This window comes from Cuculus canorus, chromosome 6 (genome assembly GCF_017976375.1).
Source record: "Cuculus canorus isolate bCucCan1 chromosome 6, bCucCan1.pri, whole genome shotgun sequence".
Lineage (NCBI taxonomy): Eukaryota > Metazoa > Chordata > Aves > Cuculiformes > Cuculidae > Cuculus > Cuculus canorus.
In genome coordinates, this window is record NC_071406.1 from 37,480,991 (window position 1) to 37,504,102 (window position 23,112).

The window sequence follows — 23,112 nt, forward strand, 5'->3', positions numbered from 1 at the left end:
TCTCCGCTCTCTGCTCTCTTTTTCAGTGCTCTATCCTTTAGTATTCTGTAAACCTTTGTACTTTCATGCATAAACAGAGAGAATATTGTGGATAAAGACAAAAAGCCCAGATTATTCTTGTTTTGACTGGCCACCTTGGCCTTGAAAAGACTTTCCTGTTTTCTCTGTATCTTTCTACCACTCTCTCAACTCTGGGTGCTGACTGTGCAATGATCTTCTGTGTTCTGAGTTTGTTCCAGTCTGCATTGGGATTAGTTGGTTTATCATGTGAACTCAATACATGGAGTTTAAAATTGTGCTTGAAGGAAGGCGCTAGCTTCCTATTCCAAAGGAACTCTCACTAGAGAGCTTTCCATCCCCTAAAGAGGCTGCAATGATGGTGACACCTGGGAGTTGAGTCCAGCTTCACGTTGGATGTCATGGTAACTGCAGAGGCGTATGCCTAAAAACAGGACAGTGCTTGATTTCCTCCTAGAACACCTGGAATATTTACTACCAATTTTTCTGTCCTGGCAGATGATATATTACTAAATTAAAACATGAGGAATAGGGTTTATGCGTGCTCCACTTTAAGGTAAACTTAGAGGCAGTAGAGAAGTAAGAAAAGAGATCATTGAGGGAAAAATGGGCAGTAAGCATGGTGTTCTCTGTTAAAGAGGTGGGGAGGAAGGGCCATATTCTGGTCCACCTATGCTGGAGTAGATCCCGTGCTTCCATACAGAGTGTAGTGGAATTGTTTTGGGCAGACATCGACATGACCAAGATCAGAATCTGGTTTGCTGTGTACCAGTTTCACAGAAGTCATGACTATTGTAAACATGCCCCTGTTATCTTCAGCCTAGCACATCCAGGTGAGGAAGGGATTTAAACCAAGACTGTACTCATCGGGGGTTTTGTGACAGTTTTTTTTGTTGGTGAGAGACTGTGTTCCCTTTTCCCTACCCCTCCCTGCATCCCCTCTGTACTCTTTACCTCTTTAGGTTGCCATAGCTTTGACGATCACTTGGCCTCCAACCAAGAAGGAGGAAAATCCAAGAATGTTGTGAACCTGGGAGCGATCCGCCAAGGCATGAAGCGCTTTCAGTTCCTCCTGAACTGCTGTGAACCAGGCACTATCCCTGATGCCTCCATTTTGGCAGCAGCCCTAGACCTTGTAAGTCCTTTGTCGGTGTTTTTTTACCTGCTGAGTGAGAGCATGTGCATACGTGGTGGTCCCTGGTCGTTCACTGATGCTGTTCATGCCCGCACAGAAAGCAGGTAAAGCATCACAGCGATGCCCACCCGTGATGCTGTTATTAGGTGGAGTTTCAGCATCTGCGACAGCGTGAGCATGCGGACAAAACAGATCTTTTTCTGTTCTGTGGCTCCCCATGACTAGATTATTGCTATGCAAAGCTTTTCTTGTCAGGCTTCAAGTTTTGCTCACAGCCATTCTGCTTCTGCTCCTCCTGTCAATAATAACCTACAAGATAAGGATTGAAGACCGGATAACTCCCTGGGGAGGCAGTGTGGTTCCACTCAGGAGCTCTGACAGGGCTATAAATACTGTAGGCAGCACTGAACTATTAGTCACCAGAGCCAGTCAGTGGAAAGAGCTTCAGATGTCAGCGTGCATGCTTTTGGAGCAGATAGTGCTAATTTGCAGATGCAAATCACGGAAGTTACATAATTTAATCCCTCTTTCCTGATGCTGAGTGTCTCTTCTGTATCCTGCTGCTTTTCCTTGCAGCTGCTGTTTTTTTACCAGTGCCTTCCATTTCTAAAGCAGTGCCCTTCAGCCCGTGGGTCAGACAGACACAGGGGTGGGACAGACAGCTATGAAAAGCCAGCCAGTTAGCAGTAACTTCTCTGCACAGGGCTCTTCTGCTTCCTTCCATGAGGAATGCGGGGATAGGATGAGAGGAAATGGTTGGAAGATGAAAGAGGGGAGATTGAGGTGAGATATTAGGGAGAAATGTTTTCCTGCGAGGGTGGGGAGGCCCTGGCCCAGGTTGCCCAGAGCAGCGGTGGCTGCCCCATCCCTGGAGGGGTTCAAGGCCAGGTTGGATGGGACTTGGAGCCCCTGATCCAGTGGGAGGTGTCCCTGCCCATGGCAGGGGGTGGGACTGGATGGGCTTTGAGGGCCCTTCCAACCCAAACCATTCCATGATTCTATGAGCGTTTGGATGTCTGCAAACTGAAAAAGATTGAAAGCCACTGCTCTCGAAGCGCCACATCCTCTCTGTCCCTTTGTCTTCCTACTTCTTGCCTCTTTGACTGTCACACAATTTGTACTCATATTCAGTTGTTTTGCTCGCTGCTGGAGATGCCAGCCTCATGGACTCTCCTGTTCTGCTAGTGCTATGCCCTGAGCTGTGCTGCTTTGTCTGCTGCGTTGGTGTGGGGATGATCCACTCTGTGCACTGTGCTTTTATACGTTTTTCTTAACCCTGCACCCTCAGGCTGCAGATCCCAGCGAGTCTGCATTCATATTGGCCCAAAGTTTGTGTTGCTCAGTTCACATCTAGCTCTACTGTTTGGACTGGTTCTTCCAGCAGGCAGGTGTTTTCTTTACTACTTCCCACTCCCCCTGTTGGGCGTTGGCCCCCTGGCTGGAAGCTATGGAAGCGGTGGCTGATAGAGAGGTCTATCTCATGCTCTCTCAGTCCGAAGTGGTTGCAGTGAGCTCAGAAAGTGGCCTGGGGAGACAGTAAGGTGTGCTGCACAAAGACAGCTTCATTCTTCAGGGCTGCCAGGCTTTGAAGAATTCTATACTCATGCAGGGAATATAAGGTGCTTGGGCAGGAAGGAGCTCGTTGCTGTCAAGTGTGTCTCTAAGATCCTTCTGAGGACGTGCTGCTCTGTGTGCTAATGAATCAGACAACGGGGCGTTTGGCAGGGGGTTGGCAATCTCGTCCCTACTGCCTGTAGATGTCCTGTTTACTGTTTACACTGGCCAGATGCTTAATTGGTCTGTTTACACAGACCAATTTCATTTGTGCCTGTCTATGAAGTCAAGTGAAAGCTCATGGTCAGAGTGAACTGTTTGGAGATGTCTGCTCTGGCTTCCACTGGTGGCTTTTACACGCTAGAGTTTGTCTCCTTTCTGCTAAATGATGCAGAAGGCTTTGGTATCAGAGTTTCTAGAGGGTCTGAACCTGAAGAAGAAAGAAGTGTTCATTCTATAAGTCTTGTTCTAATTACAGGCTTGGGAGATGCCTTACAAGTACCTGCTCAGCTAGCTTTTTGTCTACAAAGAACTGGAGATCTCTGGGAGTTAAGGAAGCTCTGGCACTGCAGGTTTCAAAGATGACAGCTTGTCATCTCACTGTTCCTTAATGGCAATTCCATATGCTGTTACGGAAAATTCCCACGTTCTGTGTCAACAGAGCACAACCAACATAAAATATTCTGGGTTTTTAACTCCTGCTTTCAGCCTTTTGAAGTTTGAATCAGGTTTGATGCAAATTAAAGCTTCGTAAGTCATTTTATCCAGCCTGGTTGCTATGGCAACCTCTAAAAAAATGAAAAGGCAAACAGCTTCTGTTTCTGTTCTTTCATAAACTTCTTAAGCGTACTTTTTCATGCAGATTTTGAGAATTCCACTTTTTTACCAACTTAAGATCTTTGATCAGTCTGGATGTTTATTTAGGTTTGCCACAGTGGTTTAAAGAACTTAGAGCAATGAAACAGAGGCTGCATCCTCGTGGAGGTAATGATTTACTTATATATCAGGCAGAGTGTTGCCTTAGGTCTAGAAATGAGGTAGTTAACATATTTGCCCTGAAGCAGCATCCATCCTTGAGTGGATTTTGTAGAATTGCCATCACTTTGTGGCTTTGCAAACATTCAGTGACAACTGATGATGTCTTGCAGACAGTTTCAGCTCAAAGCCAGACTTGAAAATAATAAAACTGATTTTCTTTCCCTTTTAAAGGAACTTTGGAGGTTGGAAGGCCAGAAATATGATATTTCAGTCTGTGGTCCACTTTCTGCAGAGGATTCCAGTAAACTAGCATTGTCTAAAGATGTCACCTAAGGTAGCCTAATTAAAGTAGCGTAAAGGACTCTGGTGGGGAAATGGAAGCCTTCCTTGGACCAGTTTAGCAGTGTGTGACACCTGTCACACTTACACTTCTCCAGGAAGATGTGGGAGTTCTTCTCCTTGTTGAAATGCCACAATGCCACAGTAGCACAATGACCTTCTAAGTATTGTGTGGGCAGAGGAAAGTCTCAGCTGCTGGAATACCTGCCCGTGTCCTGACTCCATGTCACCAAGGGTCTTAGGCAGGCTCTGTTCTTCCCATGTCCCTGTTTCCAGCGGAGGAATATTTGTCCATAGGAGGAAAAGAAATTGGAGATTGCTCCAAACAGGTCCCCAGAATAGATGATGGGAAGAGAAATGAAGAGCTGACCATTTTGAGATATAAGCAGAGAAATTTGAACTAACATTTTTGAGGCGGTTCTCCTCGACACTGGTTAAAAATTTACTCCCCTGTCCTCCCATACTTGCTAAGCTACTCCTCATGCCAGACTTACCTTGTGGCTCAGCACAGCAGAGCTACCCAGTCAGCAGCTTTTGACAGTACCTGGATTTACTTTATTTACACTAAAAGTAGATTGTTGCTATTTTGGTTTGGGTTTTTTTTTTCCTTGAAGAGACCAGTGGAAATGATTTTTTTTCTCCGAGTGCTTTGCAGAATATAAAAAAGGGCATGAGAAAATGACCACTCGTTGGTGAGTCTTGCAAAATTCATTATCCTTGAAAACCAAACTAGACCTAAATGTTCTGCAGTCACAGAACTCTGCAGAATCAGCTGTACTCGAACAATAATAAGCTGCTGTGAAATACTGAATCCGTTCTGTATTTGCTGCCTCCCAGCTATATCCTTGCTTTTGCTGTCATTGGTACAAATCTGTTTAAAAACTCCAGTGGGAGTACTTGAAACGCCGCTAAGGAAGTGGTGGGTTCTTATTCGAGTCAATTTATGCAACGCAAGACCGCTTTCCAAAAGGCAAAGCCATACAGTAGGTCTGATGCTAAAAGTGGAGTTGTGGATAGTTTCTGAGGCATGGGCAGGCTTGTGAGGGTGTTGCTGCTGTGTTAAGTTTTGACAGTGACCATGGTAACTTGTGTTCTTTTCAGCTATGCCTCGCCTGCCTGATTCATTTCTCTCCATTTGTGATGTGTTTCTCTGTGGTGTGAATCCATCCCTGTCCATTCTGTCACATCTTCATCTTTCTCTTGCTGCTGCTTCAGGTTTCTCTGAGCCTCAGGTAAGCAATCACAGTGAGCTTGTGCCCCACGGGGTTCAGAAAGTCCTCCTTCCTGCAGGAGGTCTTTTCAGTGATTTCTAATTTGGGTCTTGTGCTCCAGGATGCACCCCTCCTGCCCTTCACCTCCCTGTCCTACATATCCCAGTTTAGAGTCATTGAGTGCTTCCATGATGTTTAATATCCCAGTTTTGAGTCATCGAGTGCTTCCATGATGTTTAATATCTCAGTTTAGGGTCGTCAAGTGCTTACACGATGTTTTATACCCCAGTTCAGAGTCATGGAGTGTTCCCACTATGTTTAATATCCCAGTTTAGGTGAAGTCATTGGGTGCTTCCATGGTATTTAATATCCCAGTTTAAGTTAAGTCAGTGAGTGCTTCCATGGTACTTAGTATCCCAGTTTATTTACACTCATTGACTGCTTCCATCGTGTTTACACCACCTGTCTTTACAAGATTCCTATCTGCTTGGAATCTGTGGCTTTAACAATGGTGAGCTGTGCCAGGAAGAGACTAAACTAAGGCTGGAGCTTCACTTTTTCATGTATGCCTCCAGGTCTGGTTGAGGTTTTAGTCTGTGAGAAGAACAGAATAAAATCCTCACCTATTGTCTATTCCATACTGCATGTGAGCAACAAGTAATTCGTCATGGTTTGTCATGCTGGGGCTATACATTGAAATAAAATATGAGCAAAAAGCTACCCCAGAATGTGGTGTTAGGAAACAATTAACACACGTTTTCCTCTTAATATAGACAAAATATCATCCTTTTTTAAATTTTTTGCCAGTCCCCTAAAGGCTTGACTCTTTTCAGTCCCGTTAATTGTAATTTCTGGCTATAAGTTTAGCTGCAGTACAGAAATTCTTAAATCAGTTTGCAAATTTCTGCAGCATTGGTCCAAAATTTGTTACTTTCAGTATTGATTAAAGCATTCTCGGAGGCATTATTTAACAATATTCCCTGGGCTGACCTCAGGCCATTTTCTGTGGTCTCGGGGCTCATCTGTTATTTATGGACCACAGGTGAGGAACCTCCCCTCATCTGTTTAAATTGTCTCATTAAGGCCATAAATGTGTGGAGTATAGGCATTTGTGCTCTGTGAAATCCGTGTTAGGGAACCTTTTCAAGCCAGCGTGTGAGTTGTGGACATTGTTGGATTGTTGGTTTTAGAACCTGCTGGCCACAGGGGGTTTCACTTCTGAAAATTGCAGGAAGAGAGGAAGAAAATTAAATGGAAATTAGGAGAAACAGTTGCTTTTAGTCACTTTCCATGGCGGTAAAGATGCTATTTCTGCAGAGCTGTAGACTGCTGGGAAGAACGCTTCTTCCTGAGTCCAAGCTGCCTGTTAGGAAACAAATTACAGCGTCCAGTTTTTGAATGTATTTGAAAGTTTCTTTATTGCTCTAACATAAATCCTGCTGGGACATTTAATACATGCTGAGATAGACTCAGTATCGTTTCTGCCATTAAAGAAAAGTGCTCCTCCAAGCTAGGAGCAGGAGGATTTTCCCCTGGAATATAGTCCAAGGCCATCGCTTCAAAACTCAGCTGCCAGATATTGAGTTGGGCAAAAAGTGAGATTTGATTGACTTATGTCAGTAATGGATTCACTCTCCATATCTGCTGGTTTTAAGTGCAAGGTAGCACTCTTCCTAATCTCAGCAAGTGTCCATTGATGCTTTCACCCCCAAGATGCCCAAACAGAACTTAACATGACAAATGTTAGGATTCACATGGCTGTGCTGCTGTTTGTGCTTACTAGGTGAGAAGAAAATTTGGGTGTGTCAGGTGCACGCTTCTGCTTTTCAGCAGTTACATGGTTTATGAAAGAAATTATTACAGGGGAGCATGGAAACGAGGTTGTTTTTAAGTTGGTTTTATCAGCTCAGGAGGTGAGACTTATGGCAGAGATCCTGGTGTCAGATGGTGATGGAGGGATTGCTCAATCTGTGTGACTCCATGGCAAGCTATCGATTGAAGTACAATATCCTCTAATGTTCAGTGGGTTTTTCCAATTTATTTGTATTTTCCAATGTATTCGTATTTAAGGGAATCTTTTGCAAACATTCTAGGAAGCTCCCGTGGTGGCGAGAGCAGCCCTGTTCCTCGAATGCGCACGCTTCGTTCACCGCTGCAACCGCGGCAACTGGCCCGAGTGGATGAAGGGCCACCATGTCAACATCACGAAGAAAGGCCTGTCCCGTGGACGTTCTCCTGTTGTGGGCAACAAAAGGAACCAGAAGCTGCAGTGGAATGCAGCTAAGCTCTTCTACCAGTGGGGAGATGTAAGTGCTTGTTTCTCTTCTACTTATATTAAAAAAATATACCAAAATGCAAAAATAATTGGATGCAGAATTTCGATTCCAGTAAAATGGGGACTCATAAGCCTCCCTTCCAACTTCACGCCTGTCAGGCTCAGTTCTTCTCCCAATGGAAATGGACTTTGTTAGGATGCAGCAGTGTCCTTTTCCCTCCTCTGGCCCTGCTGTGGTCCCTCTGAGCATCCATGTGGTCCAGTCTCCTGTTTCCAGTCCTTGCCATGTGCGAATGCCTAAGGAGGAGGAAGAGTGGGGGTGTGATGCTTCTTGCTTTTCTCTAGCTTCCAAGTATTTTTAGCCTAGGGCTGCTGGAACTGGATGTAGTGCTGTTTATTTGGTAATGGTCTTCTCTTCAACATAGCTATCCAGTCTCTCTTTGCACCCTCACAAACTGGTAGCCCTCGTTGTCCTTTGGCAAGGAATCCTACGGGGCTACTACTTGTCATCAAAAGAACTGTCTTCATTTGTTTTGAGCTTGACTCCTTCAAGTTGATGGTGACTGCTTACCACACATGATGTAGGCAGTCGCCCTGCCTGGCTCTGTCCATTCCACCCGCAGTTTCTTTGGAAACCCACTAGATTGCACCTCCTGAAGGTCTGATGCTTATCACAAGTCATTTCACACAACTCAAAGTACGGAAAGCAGTTCCTTTGACCTCTGTGGTCCCTGTTACCTGTGTCTATCTGGAAGTGAGCTTTGGGCTCCTCACCTCTTTCCACAAAACCAAAGATATTTATAGTGAGCATCATGGTCCAAAAGAAAAAAGGCAAAAAAGGAAAGGCAAAAAATCCAAGGCTCAGGGGAACTTGAAACCCATGTGTTCTGCAGTCTTCGGATACTGCTGTAATCTATACCAAAAAAGCTTTGCTGACCCCTGTTCTACTAGGTTTAACCAACATATGCTTCTCAGTGGAGTACATTATAGGGAACCGTGAACTAGTGCTGGCCATGTCCGTACATTCCCACCACAAAACACAGCCTGGGGAAGAACCCAGCCTAATTAGCACCCAAGCTAATAAGCTTTCTCTCTTGGCAGGGGAAATAAATTATGGGTTTGGTAGCAATTAATCCTCTGTCATCCCTTTTTCTACCTTAGTCCGCTTCACAGGCAACAAAAATGTAGCCAGGATGTGGCCGCCCCATCCCTGGAGGTGTTCAAGGCCAGGTTAGATGAGGCTTTGAGCAACCTGATGCAGTGGGAGGTGTCCCTGCCCATGACAGAGGGTGGAACTGGATGGGCTTTAAGGTCTCTTCCAACCCGAACCATTCTATATGATTCTATGACATTCTCTTCTGTCTGGAACACCTCCACAGCCTGCAGGGAGCAGAGCCCCTGGCCACCAGTGAGCTGGGCTGAAATTCTCACCCTGTGCTTTCTGTTTCTGCAGGCGATCGGTGTCCGCCTCAACGAGCTGTGCCATGCGGAGAGCGAGAGCCCTGCCAACCTGCTGGGCCTCATTTATGATGAGGAGACCAAGAGGCGCCTGAGAAAGGAGGATGAGGAAGAAGACTTTTTAGATGACAGTAAGGAGACTCCCTTTACTACAAGAACCCCCGCTTGTAAGAACCTCTGCTTTAGGAGCACTTAATTTTTCTTCTCTTTTCATCCTCTTGCCACCCAGCTGTATATCCCAGTCCCTCACCTTCACCACAGCTTCCTTCCCTGTCCTTTCCATGCTTGGATGTACAACATGACAGATAGGTAGCAGCACTTGGGAGACTTTGAAGGAAAAGGCATGAAAACCAGGCAGTGAGTTGTAATTCCTATATACTGACAATTGCAGTTATAAGCAGGGTAATGATTTATTTCTTGATTCTTGCTGTCACCCCAGTGCCAAAAAATGGTTCAGAATCCCCACTCTCCACAGTTATTTCTGTTTCTTAACATTCATTCCCTCACCTGATGTGAATTGGCACAGATCTAACAAAGGCGTTTGCGTCTTGACTTCAGTGTATTTGCCTGATTCTCAGGTGGAAATATGGCACAGTGGTATAAAAACTGTCATTAAAAACCTGCGTACCAACCAGACGACCAAAACACACACATTTGTGCGTGTGAGTACATAAGGGTTGGGCAGAGGGTGTCACAGATCACCAGTAACAACCTCCTAGAGAGACGTTAAAATTATAGCTAGCCCTGTGAATTAGAATAAGTGAAGTCACAACACAGGCTGGTGTAGGTGATGGTGGTAACAAACGTGATGTCCCCTCCAGACACCATCTGTATATCCATGTGTGGTGCAGTGGTTCCTGTGTCCATGTGCTGTTGTTTGCCATTGGATGTAGTCTGCTACTACTGTTCATTATCTTCTGGTTTCTTTTCCCGTGGTTCTGGGTTTGTTCTTGTCACTGCGTAAAGGCCAGCTTTGGAGTAGAGAGAGGTAGGTGGGAGCAGTGAAAAGGCATTTGCGGGGTATGATCTCAAGAGAACGTGTTGGCCCTAAGGTAGACCTTCACGTGTGGTAGCAGCTACACGAGCAGAGGTGCTTCTAGGTGGTTTATTGGCTCTTTAAGAGGTATATCCAAAGCAGGAGAGCACACTCACAGTCTTCCCTCCTCTGCATCATGAATGACTTTTGAAAGGTGAAGAACAACTGCATTCCCATGATCAAGTGACAGAATGGTCTTGTCCCTCTTCAGCCACTGAGAAGGCACTGCTAGGGAAATGTGGAGCTGCTTTAGAAGGTTGGTCTAAGACAAGCAAACAGAGAACAGGTTGTGGCTCTGAGAACCGGTTAAAGATGTCCCTGCTCCTGCAGGGGGGGTTGGGCTTGATGACGTGTAAAGGTCCTTTCCAACCCAAAGCATTCCATGATTTTATGGTCTAGAAAGCCATGGAAAAACTCAAGTACTCTTCTGAAAGCCAGGATCTGAAAACAATGATCTGCTTTCATGATGAAAACAGAAATTCTTCAAAAGATGCCCGGTGTGCTTGAAGGAGCAAACTGAAGAGCATGAACTATACGGTTGGATATTCCATTACACTCTATGTCTCATCTGTATTTGGCAGTTCGGATTATTGTAGTCCTACGAAGTCCATAACTTGTTACTGGTAATATATCCGGAGGAATTAGCAAGCATCCCAGAATTCACCTGGCTTTATCTGATCCCTGCAGCACCCTCTCAGTTGTTTGGTTTCTTTGCAAAAAGTAATGAGATCATGCAGGGGGGAAAGTCAGTGAAAATCGAAATCTCTGTGAAATGTATGTAGGTGGTAATATCAGGCATTCTTAAAAATGGGTGTGGTTAGTTGTGGTCACAACTGATTTTTTATTTCCTTTTTTTGCTGTCCTAAATGGTATTTTTAAAACTGATCAGGCACTGAAGAATCCTTCCTACTTTTCAAGCTTTGGATGGCGTCAGAGGGGTTACAAAGTGCAGGCCTTTTGAAGTTGATCATTTAGACCCAGTTGAGACAAAACTTGAAGTATTTTGATGATCTCTCTTCCCCTCCTCCCTTTGTTTTACATCAAGCATTTGAATGTATAATTTGATTAAGCAGTTTGATGTTTTTTTTTCTTGATGATCTCTAAATAGCATTTGGATTCTGGGCACAAATAAAGGAGCCTGACTTCAGAGGAGGCTCTTTCCCACTTATCAGGGCAGTAATGAATAATAAGCACAGTGCTTCTTTGCTGGCTAGTCATAACATTCTCATGTAGTTTGAGAAATTTGCCTATATTTTAAAGTGGTTCTTTGCTAGAACTGCAGAAGATTTGGCTGAATGCAAAACTGTAAAGGGAAATAAGAGTATCTACTTTTAACTTTAAATAAGTGTATACAAAATGCTGTAAGATCATGTTCAGTAGGTACCGCACCATAATATACTATAATGTATGCTATAGTACATTAGTTATAAAGTTATATATGCTATAAGATTGTGCTTAGTAGGTGCTATACTATACGCTATAGTACGCTAGTTAAAGTGTTACTTCAGTATAAGATAGTATAATATCGTGTAGTATAAGATAATATTAAGGCCAGGTTGGATGAGGCTTTGGGCACTCTGATCCAGTGGGAGGTGTCCCTGCCCATGGCAGGGGATTGGAACTGGGTGAGTTTTAAGGTTCCTTCCAACCCAAACCATTTTATAATTATGATATAATATGCTATAATATATTATGATATAATATATACCATAAAACTCTGCAGTGTTAATACTATTACACATGCTGGTAAATACATGGATTGATCTTTTCTTTATTCCTTTTAGTGTAGGGAAGGTTACATAGACAGCAGACTGGGGTTTCCTCCTCTTTTAGTGCTGCTTGCATTGTGCACCATATGTGAAAACGTCCATCACCTCTTGGATCCAGATTTTGTATGAATATTTGCTCACCGTGGGAATATTTTCTTCCTAGGCACTGTGAATCCTACCAAATGTTGTTGTCCTTTTGCACTGAAAATGGCTGCATGCCAGCTCCTCCTGGAGATAACCACTTTCCTTCGAGAGACCTTTCCCTACATGCCCAGGCCACGCACTGAGCCTCTCGTGGTAAGTGGACCATATGGGTTGGAGAGGAGCTGTGCCCCCATAAGTCTATTGGAGAACAAAAGATGGCAAGGGCACAACAAGTGGGTTGATTAAGATGATGAGACTGTGGGAGCACAACATTTTCAGGAAGGTCCCCCAGGTCCTTCAGCTGCTCCTCATAACCTTTGTTCTCCAGGCCCTTCCCCAGCTCTGTTCCCTTCTCTGGATGCTCTCCAGCCCTTTCCCCAGCTCCGTTCCCTTCTCTGGATGCTCTCCAGCCCCCTCCCCAGCTCCGTTCCCTTCTCTGGATGCTCTCCAGCCCCCTCCCCAGCTCCGTTCCCTTCTCTGGACGCGCTCCAGCCCCTCAATGTCCTTTTTGTAGTGAGGGGCCCAAAACTGAACAGAGGATTTGAGGTGCAGCCTCACCAACGCTGAATACAGCGGAAGGATGACTCCCCTGATCCTGCTGGCTGCCTCATTTCTGGTATTAATTAAAAATCCAGCTCCTCATTCAAAAGTCGTGATAATACATCACACTGTTATCTAACCATGCAGCTGAACAAGCTTTCATCTGCTACCACAACAATTGCAAATGATAACCACTAACTGGGACCCACAGGCGTCTCCTGCCTGTCCGATGATCCTAGGATATCTTTTAAAATACTAAAAAACACCACGGACTTTTAGCAACAATTCTTCTTGCACATCTATGTGGTCTGCGTTCTGCTGCAGGATCTGGAGAGCTGCAGGCTGCGTCTGGACCCCGAGATGGACCGGCACAGGTATGAGAGAAAGATCAGCTTTGCTGGGGTTTTGGATGAAAATGAAGATTCAAAGGATTCCCTGCACAGCAGCAGCCACACCCTCAAATCTGAGGCTGGCTTCGAGGAGAAAAAAGGTTTGTCAGCACAAAAAGGCTTCTGTGTTCTCAGGGCTTGTGAAGTGGCGCTTGGTTTGATGTTTTTCATTTGCATAGACTGTGTTGAAAAGCAGGCGGCCATGGAGTCACGTGGCTTCAAATCATTTCTGAGACGCTTCTGGCCTTCAGGGTTCAATACAACAAATGTGAGAAGCAAAGATGTTAAATTTTATAAAATGCTGCTATGACTGAAACCAATTGAGAGCATTGCAAGGTTTCTAAAAAGGAGGATGCCTTGTTTGAAACCGTCTCTCAGTGGGATGCTGAGAGAAGCATCACGATTTGATTCACTTTGAAAATAAAGATCAAAAGAGTTCTTGTTTGTTTTTTATTCTGATTACAATTTTTCATTTGGGGAAAACTGTAGCAGGAGGGAAGACCGGGATCTTTCTGAAAATCAGTGCTGGTTTGGAAGTCATGGCATCTCACAGAATTAATGGTCGATCACTTGATCTCTCGAATTCTTTGCTACCACATGACAAACACACACCTCTGTGGCTTTTGATGGCGAGCAGGTTGATGTTACCAGCGTAGTGTACTCTGTACAAGCAGATCTCAAGCTTACTGTGTTTGCCAAGAACAGCAGAGTGTTTCCATTTTTGAGCCATCTCATGCACAACTCACATACTCTCTGATGGTACAAGTGTTGCAATACAATATACAGTCATCGGACGTATTCACAATTAGAGGCTAAACTGTAAATGATTCTCCCTCTAAGAAGCTTTCCTGAACTGTTTAAATTCCGTCTCATGGTAGCTATGACAGGTGCAGGTGCTTGAATGATAATTTCGACGGTGGTTTGGAAAGGATAAGTGTTTGATGATCGTTTGAGAAGAATGGAGTCTGTAGCTGGTTATCCTCTAGGAGCTGTAACGCATATTAATGATTCAGAGAGCTTTTATTGACTTCACGGGGCTTTGGATGAAGTTTGTGTTGTCTTCAGCTGTGACCATGCCCAGATTACTGCAGAAAATATTAGAACCGTTTCCAAGACTTAGATGTAAAGGTGTAAACCTGGCTCCAAAATTGTGCCTCAGGTGGAACAGTTACTCCTGGGAAGACAGCTAGGCATCCCCCTAAGAGAGGTTGAGCTGGATAAATTCATGCTCAACCTCACGTTTTGTACCCTTGGCCTTTTGGCAGCCTGGAGAAGCACACAGCTTTGTGGTCTGTCTGGTGGTTAAAGATCAGTGGGATAGGGTGTCTCTAACAATATAGCTGAGGAAAAGCTTGGCTTTGGGTTTTAAGATAGTAATGACGATTACTTGAAACCGCTTTTCAGCTTCTTCGGCAGCGGTCCCATCCCCTGGGATGTCACCTGGGTTGGAGGATGGCTCCAAGGACACAGTCCTGCTGGAAAATGCTGGTGGCCAATCTGACTGTGCTGTTCTTAGAGGCAATACTGACTTAGGTTTTCTTTCATGTGTTGCAGGCATAATACTGAATCGAGTTATTTTTGAGACAAGAGTATTAACTTTCTGCATCCTTAAAAAAACCTTCATTTTCCCTGTGGTTTCAGTTGGATATTTTTCCCTCTTCTTTTTTCCTAAGCTATCATGTAGTATTCCTTTACTAAAATACCTCTTTTACTACATTTTAGAGATGGTAAAGTGACTGTGGTAGGACTATACTCTAGTAAAAATGTATTTGAGATATTTATTCTAAATAAATGCAAGATTATGTTATGTTTTAGAATCACAATATTTATGTTCTTTTCTCTGGCCACAGCATCTCCTTCTGGGGATCCACAGAACAGATGCAGAGGCATCTTTCCTAATCTGCACTTTTCTAGATAAGAAGATGTTGTTTTGTGAACGTAACTAAAGTTTTCTTGCCTGCAGTGACAGGTTTCTTTATCTCAACCTCTTTGATGAGTACTAATCTGTTTCCTTTTATTTTTTCCTGAGTCTTAAATACTTTGCTCTCATTGCTTACCCCAGGTGTGGCTTAACAGCTATTCAAACAAGTTTACCGTGTAGAATCTGCTCCAGGTAGGTCTGAAACCCAGACACCAGAGTTAGGTAGATGCAGGCTCCCAGAGGATCGGATGTACTTGTTTGAGTGCTAAAATGGGATTCTGCAGACTTCGTGAAATGCAGTTACAAGTGCTTAAATGGTTTGGTGCGTGGGGGAACGGAGCCACTGTGTTGAGGCTGATCTGCACAGAATTCAGCAGTAGTGCTTGCTGAGGAACTCAGCGTGGTCGCTCGGAGGGAGATTCTCTGCTCACTCTGCAGGGATTTGCCCAGCTGATTCATGAGGACTGAGTAGCAGCTCTCAAAATCTATCCTGCTGTCTTCAGCCAGAACGTTAGCCACGGAAACAGGAGTAGGAATTGGGTTCTGGAGGAATTAGGGATATTCTCAGGAGTAAAGGTGCGTTTCATTTTTTTATTTTTTTTTTTTCCTGAAGCCAAAATACAATTCTATTAAAATATTTTCCTTCCCCATGGTATCCAAAAAGCTGGATCCTGTTCATTCTCAACACCACACCAAAGGGTGATCGATCACACGTGGCCATGCCCGATTACATCTGCAGTGAAATGACTGGGTGTTGCAACATTTGGACTGACATACTGCCGTGTACTGCCTTTGAAATAGGAGGAGAAGGACAGTGCAAACGGTTGGTGCTTTGAACATTGAACCATTTCATGTCTGTGCTCATCAAAAATGCCGAGTGTCAATGGATGTTGTTAATGCCTGAGAGCTGCTGATTTGTCTGAAGGAGAGGATCTACGTGCTCCCGTTTCCTCTAAAGCATTCTAATGGTGAAGAGTAACATGCAGAAACACGGATTTATGCAAATCTTACTTCCAAGAAGCCTTGCGTGCTAACCTCATGAAGCAGACTACCCTTCTGCAGTCACCCGTGCTCTATGAATAAATAATTGCTCCTCCTGCAGAGCTCAGTGAGCTTTACAGAACCCAAGCCCACCGGAGAATAGGTTTGTCCGTGGTGCCTTGTTCATGAGTGGGATTCAGCCATCTATCCCTAGCAAGAGGTGACTCTGCGCTAATGCAAACCCCGGGGGCTGGCAAAGAAAACTGCCATTTACATCCATTGGGCAGATCCTGTTTCCTGGCAGGAATTGGTCCAAATTGGTGTGAATTGTAGGTTTTCCTTGTCCACGTTTTGGGTTTCTGTTAGAGCAGCTGACTCTACTTGCTGGTGGTTGAACGAGGGCTAATTCCAAACACAGACAAGGCCGGAGGTGACACGCACCAGGTCTCCAGGAAATGAGGTGCCAAACGCATTTGCCTAAAAGCATCTTTACTGCCTGATTGACAGAGCTGCATTGGCGGTGGCTTTGGAGGGAGCCTCTGTCCCCACAGCCCCTGGTAGAAGAAAAGATGCCGCAATACTGGCTGGCAGCAAAGGGGCGGGAGGGAGGGGAGGGCCAGGATCTCTTTCTTGTTTCTTTTAAATGGGGAAAAATTAAGGGGAAAAAAGTCCTCTCTTATTCTTTTAATACAGTTCCCAGCAGGAAGATCAGGATAGGAGGCTCCCGCTTGCTCCAGATTAAAGGAACCCGCAGTTTCCGGGTGAAGAAGGGGGGTTCCCTTTCCAGCATTCGCCGGGCCGGCAGCCTAAAGAGCACCAAGTTATCACGGCAGGACTCAGAGTCTGAGAATGAGGAGCTGCAGCTGTCCCACAGCAGGGACACTGTCACTGATATAGGTAACTTAGACGAGTGGGTGGAAAGGGAGGGGACAAGAGGCAGGACCCAAACTCTTGATATGATTGCAGCAGAGCTAGAAACAACAAGAGACCTCCCCCACCCCAGCAGGCTAGGAAACGCCTAGAATCCTCCTCAGGGGCTGCCTGGGAGGACCGTGGGTCAAAACCTCTCAGCGTCAGCTCCGCGCACAGCTTGTCAATTCAGAGCTCCGTGGTAGAGCATGAACTCTTGGAATGCTGGTGCTGCCAGCCAAACGCATGCTGGCTTTAGGGGACACGTGTGTATAGGCACATACACACCCCCCTAAACCATGTGATGTAATGAATACGTAAGGTCGTATGCATATATGATATTGTCTGCATTAATAGATAGGATATATATATGTACAGACGTGCACTTCATCTTCTGTGTAGCTTATGATGTCGTAGGCATGTCGTATGACATGTAATATATATATTCCTATATGTAGAGCATAACGTGTACATGCTACATAATATATACCTACGTATTGGCATATACATATATTTTTAGAGTTTACAGATGCCTTCCTTAGTGTTCAAAAGATGGATCCCCTTATATTTATCTTAAGGAAACAAAATATGCATCCTGCCATGAGAGATCTCCATCCCAGTTGAACTAAAGGGGCTCCCTCTGTTAGAGCTGTTAAGCAAAAAATACGGTTTGAATACATTTGGAGCTGAAGTAACCTCCCAGGCTTGAAGGCCATTTTTGATGTTGTCCAAAAGACGCTTCAGTAGGTGGATGTGGAGAGTGGGGTTGCCTGTTCCGCAGATTTGGGCAAGTCACGGTTCACTTAAAGAAGAGATAGAAAGGATTAACCAGAGTTCAGCCCCAGCCGTCTCTTATCAGCATTAATGCTAGTTTTCCAGGAGGTTATGGCTAGAGGAAACACAGGGATCACTGAAGTTCCCAGAGAAATGTCTCCCTTGCCTGAGTTCTTTAGAACTAGTGTGCTGGAATCAGGATTTTTTTCCCCTTTCATCCCCATGACATTAGCAGTTTCCCCGGGCAACGAGCGGTGACTTTGCCCGTTGGCATTTCTAGTTGGATGCCACTTCTGCTAGGATTTTTGTTGAACATTTTTGACCACAGAGCCCAGTCAATGCAGATCACTAAACCAACCATTTGCAGCATCTGAAGGGTGCAAAGAATTTATTTCTGATGTTTTCAGTTGACCTTCTCCCCTTCCATTAAAGAAAAAAGTGGGGAGGGAGCAGTGTTTGCTACTGACAAGACGGCTTTTGAGCCGAGTCTAAATGGTTCTTGTAACTGTCAAGCCAGCGTGATCCAAGGATTGGGGAGGGGTGTCTAAACGCAGCCTTTCCAGTGTGGTACCTTTGGTGTACTCTGGGCTGTTCCCACAAGGCTGGCCTGGCTTACAAGTGCTGTCCTTAGGCCTTAAGCACATAGGGAGCGATAAAAAACAACCACCTTTTGGGTATTTTTCTTTTGAAGAAGGGAGCCCTTGGAGCGCGAGCGAGCCTAGCATTGAGCCCGAGGTGCTGAGCAACACAGGCGCGGAGGAGAACTATCACCGGCACATGTCGTGGCTGCACGTAAGTATGAGTCGCCGGCTGCACTCTCAAGGATGGCATTTTCAGTAGGAATTCATCTGTGCTAGCAATAACCGGCTCGCAATCTGTGCTTTCTCCATGTAGCATCAAGGATCCCAAGTGTAAGTAAGCTGCAACCTTTGGAAATAAAGGTTTTGCCGCTTCAAAAATGGAGTAAAGCCAGAAAGTTCTTGTCTTGCTCCCTCTGTCCGTTTCATATTTATGGTTTGTAAAGGAAAAGGGACTGTTTCTTTCTAGCTGTGCTACCTCGGCTGACAAATTCGCCAGCTCAGTATCTTCTCTCCGGCATGGCTAGGAGAAGGTAGCTCAGGAGGAGTAACAGGATGGGCTGCGGTATGAGATGGGCTCTCAGCTTCTGGAAAACAGCATTTTAGAAGCTGCTTGAGATTGGAGTTTCTATTGTGGAGCAGATTTTTCTTCAGGGAGTTTTTCTAACCCCTTTTTGAGCCAGTTTATGTATTTCTTGTCTCCATTAACTCATGGTGGGGGGGAATTACAGATTTTCTTTGATTCCCTTAGGTGCATTCCATCACAATTCTAACCCAGCAGGGCCTTGCGTAGTCTCAACTGTCCAAGAAATGAGGAGTACAACAGTGTAAATGTGATTTGCGTACGCAGGGCTGTAGACATCTGTTTTGGTGATCTATGTACTCATCATTTAAACATGCCAAAAGTCAATCGGGCAAGTCTACACAGCTCAGTCCAGTGGCTGGACTCTACACCTCTCCCTCTGTTGTGTTGTGACACGCTGTGATGGTGCAGTGCCATCACTGTGCCCTCGTGCACGTGCTTTACAGAAAAGTTGGATGGGCTCCCTGTGTGCAGAGTGTTTGTATCCTGCACACGTGTGTGAGAACGGATGCCTTCCAGAAGCTCGTTTTGACTTCTCAGTTGCCTTTGGGAAAGATTGCTGCCAATCATGAGTTGATATCCCTCTCTTCTCCCCGAGTATTTCCCACAGGCTGCTCTCAACTGCCCCATTCCTATGGGGTGTGGGCAAGAACAAGCTTGAATCTCATACTGCGATGTCACAAGCAGTTCTTGGTTTGAAAAGTGATCTTTTATGGAAGAGGGTAGCAGGGCGGGGAACTTGAATGTCATGTCTTCCAAGGTAGTACCTCTATCCCTTGACTATCTGGCCTCTCTGTTAGATTTGCCCATCACAGGGGTTGGAACTAGATGATCTTTAAGGTCCCTTCCAACCCAAACTATTCTATGATTTGGAAATCCTAGTGTACTAATTTGAGTATGATAAACATGAGTGTATATGAGGTGATGACTTTCTAGAAGATGAAGGCATCTCCCTAGCTAGCAGCCTAAATCATGGTGTCTTTGCTCTGTGTGGGAGGATGCATGGGTTTATAAACACAAGGCATAAATAAAAGGGGACTTGAGATGTTTTCTCGCTTTACATGTGATTAACCTGCACAGGAGAAAGGAAGATTTGAAAAATCACCTGCTCCCGTTACTGCCACGCAAGTACCAATATCGCATGAGAACTTTCTCTTTGTTGTATGTTGGAAAGAAGGTATGGGTTGGATGGTCATTAAAACCACAGGCAAAACGAAAAGCTGCTTTATGGTCAGAGGCAAACCACTCAAAAGGATCACGGGTTCCAGTTGCTTCCATGCCTGCAGCTGCATTTCCTCTGGGCTGTCCTCACTCTGTGTCTGTGTGCTGTGACTACAAGTTACAGCAGTGGACCAGAGGCTGAGCAGGGGCGATACAGTGCTGATCAGATTTATACCATTTGCACACTGATACAACACTGGTGGCTTGAGTTATTCCTGACTGACCCCAAAATAACATGGGAAGGAGACAGAGGGGAGACCTCATTGTGCTCTGCAGCTTCCTCACATGAGGAAGAGGAGGAGCAGGCACTGAGCTCTTCTCTCTGGACCCGAGGGAGTGGCAGGAAGATGCCAGGGGAGGGTTAGGTTGGACATCAGGAGAAGGTTCTTCCCCCAGAGAGTGGTGGAGCCCTGGAACAGCTCCCAGGGAAGCAGGCACGGCCTGACAATGTTCCAGAAGGGTTTGGCCAAGGCCCTCGGCCCCACGGTGTGAGTGTTGGAGTTGTCCTGTGCAGGGACAGGAGCTGGACTCGATGGTCCTTGTCGGTCCCTTCCAACTCAGGGCATTCTGTGATTCTCTAATTCCATGGTTCTATGACTTGAGCTGCACACCCCATATGGATGGAAAATATGGGATAGCCTCTTTCTGGTAGTTCTGGGTATTTCTGCACCAGGATGAAGAGAGGAATTAATATAAGCTAGTTGTGACCTATGGCGTGAATGGCTTGGGGATGCCTCTGTGTTTTCATGAGAGTGCTACATGGATTGAGGGGGTGTGACATGAAGCCCAGTGTACAAAGATCTGCTCGGCTAAGCTCTGCCCCTCTGGGCTGAAACCCTCTTGAGTTACACCAGAAAGCAGTCACCAAAGTGTAGACTCACCCAAGGTTGTCTTTAATTAATTAGTTTAGGGACTAATAGCAGCGTTGCTGCAGCAAAGCAGGGCTCAGAATAGCTGAATGCCCAAACGTTTACTCTGTTTCTTAGATGGGTTTTACAGCTTCTTTCTGCCACATGGCAGCACCACCAGAAACGACGACTGAGCCAGCTAACAGAAAGCTGGGCTGGATTGGCCTCCCCAGACGTGTGCTGGACAACTGGAACAGATTATTCCTGCTTCAGAGCATACCAAGGCATTTGTTTTCCCATCCTTGAAGCAAATGAACCCCTGAACCTGGTGGGTTTGTAGTTATAGTGATGGTTGAGGAGTTGAGAATTTACAGTCTAAGCCCTCTTAGAAGAGTGGCGATGCAGCAGCTTTTCTGCAAACCGAGGGAACACTGGTTTTCTCAGTCTTTATCTTGACCCCAGCCAAACCCCCACATCTACAGAAGCTTTGTCTCTCTGTCTGCTTTAACACTAATGTTTCTTTAGCCACACCTAGCGAGTTTGTAAACCACTCGCAAGTATGGAGTCCTGCACAGTCTCAAGTAGCATTTTGAGAAAGCTGTGTTGAGCTTCATGCCAAGATTAGATCTGAGGAAGAAATGTTTTCCTGTGAGAGTCGTGAGGCCCTGGCCCAGGGTGCCCAGAGCAGTGGTGGCTGCCCCATCCCTGGAGGGGTTCAAGGCCAGGTTGGATGGGCCTTGGAGCCCCTGATCCAGTGGGAGGTGTCCCTGCCCATGGCAGGGGGTGGGATTGGATGGGCTTTGAGGTGCCTTCCAACCCAAACCATTCTGTGATTCTACATCTCCTCTGCTGGGCTGTGGAAAAGCAAGCTTGGCTGTCCCCATCACTGGCCGCCCTCTGTGGTCTCGCTTTTCTATAGGTAACAGCTCTTTTTTTTCTTCTCAAGGTTATGATCCTGTTGTGCAACCAGCAAAGTTTCATATGTACCCACGTTGACTACTGTCACCCACACTGCTACCTCCATCACAGCCGGTCCTGCGCTCGTCTCGTCCGGGCCATCAAACTCCTTTATGGAGACACAGTGGATTCTCTGCGAGAAAACAGCACATTGAACAGTGCGGCAAGAGGCAAGAAACAAAAAGAGGTGAGTAAATGGGAAAAGTAGAACATTTAGGGATTTGTCTGGGCAGGTTTCAGTTACCTTCAAGGACTGCATAGTGTGTGCAAACAGCTCTTTCATGACAAAATTAACGCAGTCCTTCCTAAACACAGCTCTGCTGCCAGAAAACCTACAAGTCATTTAGCATTATGGAAGGAACGTAATCTGTATTGACTCAGAAGAACCTTAGTTGCTGATGAGGTTGTTTAAAAGTTTATAACCTGGCTTTATTTTTAATATTCTTTTATGGGTTCTACTTATTAACCCCTGGAGTCCAGTCTCTTTTTTTTTTCATGTTTCTTCCCATCTGTTAATAAGAATCAGTCTTGGAATTCTTGTAAAATAATAGAATCATAGAATCATAGAAGAGTTTGGGTTGGAAGGGACCTTAAAGATCATCTAGTTCTAACCCCCCTGCCATGAGCTGGGACACCTCCCACTGGATCAGGCTGCCCAAGGCCCATCCAACCTGGCCTTGAACACCTCAAGGGATGGAGCAACCACCACTGCTCTGGGTAACCTGTTCCAGGGCCTCTCCACCCTCATGGTGAAGAAGTTCCTCCTTATGTCCAGTCTAACTCTGCCCCTCTCCAGTTTATACCCATTCCCCCTCGTCCTGTCACCACAAGCCTATTTAAACAGTCCCTCCCCAGCTTTCTTGTAGATCCTTCAGGTATTGGAAGCTGCTCTAAGGTCTCCTCAGGGCCTTCTTTTCTCCAGGCTGAACAACCCCAACTCTGTCTGTCAAATCTTTCATAATTTCTTTCTTTTAGAACTGAGCATTCAGAGCTATTCCAGGAATTGCATACGTTAGTCTTTGATGTTACAGTCTCCTTAGTGACACTTCTCACGACTAGCTCAGCAGGATATTCAAACGAGATGGTGCCTTTTTAACCATATAAATGGTGCCTTTAACTTCAGTAGAAACACATTTCTTCTTTCAGTAAAGGGCCCACCCAGGTATAAACTGACTCACGTCATCACCTGATTAATACTTCCCTATTCCTGACCACGCAGACAGGCTGCAGTTGTTCTGAATAATCGTTCAACTGCTTTGCAGTAACGTTGAACACAAAAGCGTTCATGGAACTCATCAAGATTTCAGGTGGGTGAAGAGGCTATCGTCCATCTAAGTGGAAAATGGTGGAGTAGGAGACAAGTTCGTAATGTTGATTCATGAACAAGTCGATTGTTTGTTTCCTGTCAGGTTAGAAAATTAAAGGGTGTTTGTATGGAACAAAGCACTGAGCAGATGCAATAACAGACACTGATCCTGCTTTCCTTGAAACCAT

General features: G+C 45.3%; 1 protein-coding gene across 12 annotated transcripts in view; it reads left to right on the top strand.

Moving 5' to 3' along the window:
- UNC80 (unc-80 homolog, NALCN channel complex subunit) overlaps positions 1–23,112 on the top strand; it is a 127,547-nt gene that overhangs the window by 47,607 nt on the left and 56,828 nt on the right. For 6 of the 12 annotated variants that reach the window (XM_054069739.1, XM_054069744.1, XM_054069740.1 and 3 more), the window contains exons 22-29: positions 981–1,153; positions 7,329–7,541; positions 8,964–9,135; positions 11,937–12,070; positions 12,782–12,947; positions 16,442–16,645; positions 18,123–18,223; positions 21,608–21,805. In XM_054069739.1, coding sequence (XP_053925714.1) covers positions 981–1,153; positions 7,329–7,541; positions 8,964–9,135; positions 11,937–12,070; positions 12,782–12,947; positions 16,442–16,645; positions 18,123–18,223; positions 21,608–21,805 — 1,361 coding nt within the window. The remainder of the gene's footprint in view (positions 1–980; positions 1,154–7,328; positions 7,542–8,963; positions 9,136–11,936; positions 12,071–12,781; positions 12,948–16,441; positions 16,646–18,122; positions 18,224–21,607; positions 21,806–23,112) is intronic. The other 6 variants (XM_054069743.1, XM_054069747.1, XM_054069748.1 and 3 more) reach the window with 3 other exon arrangements.